This window comes from Frankliniella occidentalis, unplaced genomic scaffold (assembly GCF_000697945.3).
Source record: "Frankliniella occidentalis isolate FOCC.00 unplaced genomic scaffold, Focc_3.1 Scaffold180, whole genome shotgun sequence".
Classification (NCBI taxonomy): Eukaryota; Metazoa; Arthropoda; class Insecta; order Thysanoptera; family Thripidae; genus Frankliniella; species Frankliniella occidentalis.
This window is the reverse complement of record NW_026267306.1, coordinates 175,671-181,618: the sequence shown is the minus strand read 5'-3', so window position 1 is coordinate 181,618 and position 5,948 is coordinate 175,671. Positions and strand designations below refer to the sequence as shown.

The 5,948-nt window shown below is 55.5% G+C and overlaps 1 protein-coding gene across 1 annotated transcript in view; it reads right to left on the bottom strand.

Moving 5' to 3' along the window:
• The window catches only part of LOC113206916 (hornerin-like), a 36,333-nt gene that overhangs the window by 7,699 nt on the left and 22,686 nt on the right, over positions 1 to 5,948 (bottom strand). Inside the window, exon 3 of the mRNA XM_052271947.1 lies at positions 1,461 to 1,524. Within this exon, the coding sequence (XP_052127907.1) occupies positions 1,461 to 1,524 (64 nt within the window). The remainder of the gene's footprint in view (positions 1 to 1,460; positions 1,525 to 5,948) is intronic.

Below are 5,948 nucleotides of genomic sequence, written 5' to 3'. Positions count from 1 at the left end.
CCCCCCCGCTCTCTGTCTCTGTCTTTCCATCGCTCTCCGGCAAGCACAGAGCACAGCCAAAAGGCATTGAACAGATCTTTGAAACTGGTGGATTGCCCTTTCCCCTGCCCTCTGACATCTCCGCGCGAGCGCATTGCCCTTTCTCTAATATGTACTACAATGTATGTTTTTACACCCTCTCCGCGGATACGGACGCGCGTCGCGACGGCACGGCACGGCATCGAAACCTAATCAATAAATATAGGAGCAATATAACGGGTTGGATAGGGAGTACCCCCCTCCCCTCTCCGCGATAAAAATATATCAAGAGCGTCGCGTCGCACGGGGAGGTCTTTTTCCGTTTATCTCATCGCGCGCAAGCTTTTATTGCTGCTTTCGGACGACACCGGTGTGTGATGTGATACGGACACAGCACACCGTGGAAACGGGCCGAAATTATCGCATAGGGCAGGGCCGTTGTTGTGGTTGTGGTTGGGGGAGGGGGCGGGGGGGAAGGGGACATTTGTGACGGACGCGAGACGAGCAGTCAGCGACGAGGCGACACGTCGACTGCGGCTGACACCTGAATGAATACTTTATCGGCCTTGCACGCACAGACGGCCGTGGCTTTAGTAATTATGTACATCCCCCCACCGTAGCCGTATATAGGCGGTGTGCTTTATTATTGTAGTTGATGTTGTTGTTGTTTCTGTGTGGGCCCTCATTTTGTGTTTGTTGACCTCGAGCCATATACGCGGGTGCTTGACCCTTGGCACGGTTCAAAGGTCAGTCCCGGCTGGGGGCCGCCGAACCCGAACGCGACTCTCCGCGACCCGGGTAAAGGACCAACCACCCTGCCCGGCCCTGCCCTTGCTCGGCCACGCGCCTCGCACCACACGGTAGTGCATGGCCGCCATTAGGCTGCTTTTGCTGAGAGTGGGTCACAGTGGGACGCCGGAGAATAAGGGAGGGGAAGTGCCGCTGCTGTTGCCGCCGCTCTCCGGGGCAGGGGGGGGTGAGATGGGTAATGGGATTGAAGGCCAGGGAAGGGATGGACAAAACTTACCTCAGGGCGCTCGGAATTATTTAGTTGAACCCTTGTCAGCTTGGCCGTGCGCCCCCCCACGTTCCACCGCATTTCTAACTTTTTAAAGTTTTTGTTTGTTTGATTTGTTTATGGGTTTGCTCGCATTCTGATACTTTTTTTCTCGCTCGTAATTCGTGTAACGATTTATCTCCCTCGCTCGCCCTTTGTGTACTAGATATGGCGTCCGGCGTTGTATTGGAATGAGAAAGTTAGTACTCTGGAGAGGATAGGGGTCATTCAGCTGCGGGAAGTTTGTTAGAACACAAGCCAGGCAGCACGGGGGACGGGGGGGTATTGCTCTTGTTGTTGCTGATGTTGTTAGTAACCCGCCGCTGGTTACGGGTGCTTAGTTTGGGACAGACAAAGGCAGGTGCAGCAGTTTCCGGGCACTCACCTAAGCCGTCTATGTGCCTGACGTTCTTCTCCTGGACGGCGCCGTCCGCTTCATCGTGGTACGCCTGCAAGCAAAAGAGAGACCGAAACATGAGAGAGAGTTTCTGGACGCAGCAAGGCGGCGCAGACCAGGGCGCCTTGGAGGTAGATAGCGGGTGCAGCTGGTGGACACGCGCGGGCACCGGGTTGCCTATCCCGCTTCCTGTGGGCGGCGGCTAGGGCGAAGGCGCCCGGGAGGTAGGCAATGGGCGCGGAGGGTGGACACGCGTGCGCACCGGGTTGCCTATCCCCCTTTCGGCAGGCGGTCTCGTGTGCGGCGCCAGACGGAAACGGCAGAGAAGGAAGGAGAAAGAGAGAGAGAGAGAGAGAGAGAGAGAAGAGAGGAAAAGCCAGTCGTCTCCAGGAGAAGTAATGAAAAGTTTTATTATTTTTGCGCGAGATCTCGCTCTAGAGCGATGAGGAGTAGCGCGAGGCGCAGGAGGGAGGGAAAGAAAAGAACTATGGGGGTGCTTCTTCTTTCTACCGGAGCTGGAGAACATTCTCATTATTGTTCGATGTTGTGTTTGATATAATAATAATTAGCGAGGCGAGGCGCTCCTCTCAGCGAGAACGCCCCACCCCACCCCACCCCACCCCTGCCGCTGCAAATTGGCCCCGGCCCGCCGGCGACGCGGCGACAAAGGGGCCCTCGCGTCGCGCGGCGTGTGCCCGGCTGGGAATAAAATACCTCCTCTTGGCGACAAACGATTTACTCGAAATAGCACACACTAGTTGCGATGAAAGCGCGGGAATAATTCACCACTACAAACAAACGCACTCTCACACACACTCACACGCGCCGTCGTATTTCTCCCTTACAAAGGACCCCCCGCGCCCCGCCTGTTGAATAACAAACGATGCGGCTTGACTCGATTAACGACTTGTCCCTCCTCCCCCCCTCACACACGCACACACACGCACACACACGCACACACACTCACACACACACAGCAGCAGCCACTCATCAATAGTCATCCATTATTTATCATCAACTCCATCACACTGAGAGCGTGGCGATTCGTTTTTCACCCCCGTCCCCCTTTCCCTGCGCACACAAGGTGAGCAGACAGGCGCCCCCCTTATCAGAGCGGGGCTTAATGTACCCCCCAGCAATAAGGCGAGCAAGGCTTGCTAGCTGTGGGTAGGGGCTGCTCATAGCTCTTCGGCCTTTGGCAAGACGTCAAAGAGGAGACGACTTAGCAGCAAGTCTTTTAATTTTTGATCGTCTTATAGATTTTTTTTTCATACTTTGAAACTCGCGACTGTGTCTGTTTACAAAGAAACTATTGGTACTTTCGAGAGCACGACGCTTAGGTTGCGGTAGCCGGCGTAATGCACTAGACCGACCAGAGTGCGCAGCCCCAGGACAAGCAGAACTGTAGTGCGTCCTGTTTCATGGACTATATACGGCTGTTAAATCGGCCGCGCGAGCGGGGAGAGCGGCGGCCAGCGGCGGCGGCGGGGCCGCGCCGAGGAGCTTTGGAGCTGATGAATCGGTCCGTGCCATCTGCTCTGCTCTCTGCTCCCGTGCCCCGCCCGGCCCAGTGCAGCGCAGTGCAGTGCTGCGGCTGCACATTGCTATCGCTGCCCGGCCGCGCTGCAGCGAGTGCGTCACGCCGGACTGCGTTATGGACTGCGCGTATGGTGAGGAGTTGAGCGGCACGCACACATGCACGATGAGGGGCCATGTGAGGGTGTCACGGGTAAAGGGAGGAGGCGGCCGGGGCGCGCGTGCCGGCCAGTTTAAAGTCCCCGCCCCCCATCCGGGGACCGGACAGGACACCAGGGGGGAGGGAGGGGGGCATGGAGTCGTTATGACCGGCGCTTCACAGTGGTGGTGCTGCGGTTGTGCGGGGCGAGTGAACTCGAGCGCGGCCGCTCACTGAACACTAGGCACATGGCAGGGAAGGGTAGGGAGTCCCCGCCCCGCGACTATAAACTCCATAAGTGGGCACGGCCCGGCCCTCCCGCGCTGTCATAAACGAGGCCTGTGGGGTCAGCGGCAGACCAGGGGAGGACTCCTTGTGATTTGCTGCCGCCAATCCCATCAGCCACCGCGGCACGCACCGCACCGCCCCACTTCGTCCCGCCCCACCACACACGACGTGCCCGCCGCCACCGCTCCTGCCACCGCTCAGGCCGCCGCCACCTCCGTCGCCCCGCCCCGGTACGCGGGAGGCGAGATGAGGATTAGATTCCCGTCACGCCCGGAGGTAAACACACAAGCCAGTGGAGTGAGTCGTCCGAAGCAAAACGGCACCGCCGCAGCAGCCTCCACCTGCAGCCTGCAGCCTGCACCACTGCGAGGCGAAGCTCTCATGCGCCCAGAGAAAGTCCGAGGTCCAATAAACAATTTTTTTTGAAAGTTTCCTCCCTGTCATTTGAAACGCGGTGCCTTTTGGTCACATCGCAGAGAATTTTTTCCAAAATAAAGATTTTGCCGCGACTAAAAGTGGTGGTCCGACAAAAATTAATCTCGTGTTTGTCCACACATTCATGTTATTTCACGGCTGACATTTTTTTTTTTTTTTTGTGAAGCGATTTTCTTTCGTGGAGCCTTCCGTCCACCTGGCAGAGTCTGGTGCCGCATTGTGCATCTTGTTGTGTTGTGCGCTGCTGCAGTGACCCGGGCGGGCAGCTTCCGCCACAACACTCAAAACTTGTGTGCATTGTGAAGCGACTATGGTGCCGGCTCCAACAAGGACCTCCCACCCACTGCCATGCTCCTCCTTTTCAGTCGGACTCGGATTTTCATTTTCTTCGTACAGACACCGACCAACGGAGCTGCTTGGTCTGACTCTTGTCTAACTATAGAAAACTCGGTCGGCCCGGAGGCGTTACTCTGCTGCGCTGCACTGAAAATCCAATTGCGCGACATTCGCGAACACTTGTAGGTGAGGAAATTGACACTGTAGGCTCATCACGGCTCATCATGAAGAGAGTGAATCTATTTGCCCATCCAAACGGGGGTGACGTTGTGCATTCCTACGAGTCGGATTTTTTCCAGTGTGCGGAAATGCTCGCATAAGAATGATGAAAAACTGTAACAACTCTTACCATGTCAAATTCGGTTTCCACAACTTTACTATTCAGATAAACGCATATCCTGAGCTGTGTCACACCGGGCGGGGCTGCCACAGCGGGGACGACGGGGAACCTCCCTGGCCCAATCGCGCTCGACATTCTGATCAGGCTCGCTGCCAGCAGTCGCAGTCTTCCTGTACGCTGCCACTCACCTCGCTCTACTGCCTCCGCCACTGCAGCGCCGGGCCTACTTCTGCTCCGCGGAGCATGGCAGAGAATATGTGTGTTGGTTTATTCCTCAAAGTCGACCCGGACCCGGACGGAGCCGTACGACTCATTCATCCCCGTGTGTCCTCAGGGCAAATAATAATAAAACTAGAGACACACATCAGCATCAGACCTCAGCACAGAGTTGTTTTATTTCCGCTGCCATCCACACAACCGGCCCCGGGGAGAGGGGAGGAGGGGTCAGCATCCTGTGTGACAGCGGGGAATGGATGGACGCTCACGCTGGGCTGATGGATATAGATGGAATAAATAATCTACCACTTCCAAAATAGTTGCGGAAAAAAGTGCTTTAGAGAAACACAAGCCGTCACGGCTGCATCAGTCACACTCGTGAATCACTTCCGTTTTGCTGCATAGTCACGTAAAGCACCACATCAGACTCCAACACAACATTCAACACGCGTGGAGGCGCCAGCAATGTCATCATCATCACTCTCTTTGCGCAGAAAAAAAATCCCTTTTTTTTTATTTCCCCATATTTGTTTCCCTGACCGGCCTCAGCGGGGGCTGAGTCACTGGAGTGCCCCGCTACAGCAATCGGCGCTCCGACATATAAGCATATGTGCGAACAATTTGCAGCCGACGATCGCTCATCCAGTCAGTACAACATCTATCGTTTGTCAAAATATTCTTAAAAATGAACAAGGAAGGAGGTTTATTTCAACAACAATGCGGCGATGTGAATTCGACTGGGCATAAGTCTGACGCGGCCACGACTAAATAGCCCGTGCGCTTTTGCAATGCTCATAATTCACTCGTTTTGCGTTCGGTCATTTCTGCCGATCCGCACATCAAAGCACTCGCCGACTATGTGTTTTGTGCTCGCGAAATTAAATCTGGACGTAGATTACAAATGCCAGTTCATCAAGTATATGAGCACTAAGCAGTCAGCACTAAAACGCAATCCAAAATTATTTAGCCTCCTTAGTAAATACCCTGCACCGTCTCGTGCACGTGTCTCGTGGACTGCAAGGTCCGGGCTGGGCGGCAAGGGGGTTCGCTGGCCGCCAGCAGGGTGGCGGAGGAGTAAGTCGGGCCAAGTGCACATCAGACATTCATATTACTGCCTGAGATATGTGCGCTATCCGAGTCGGAATGCCGGCTCTGGATGTGCAGGGGGCCGGTTTGGTCCGGGGGG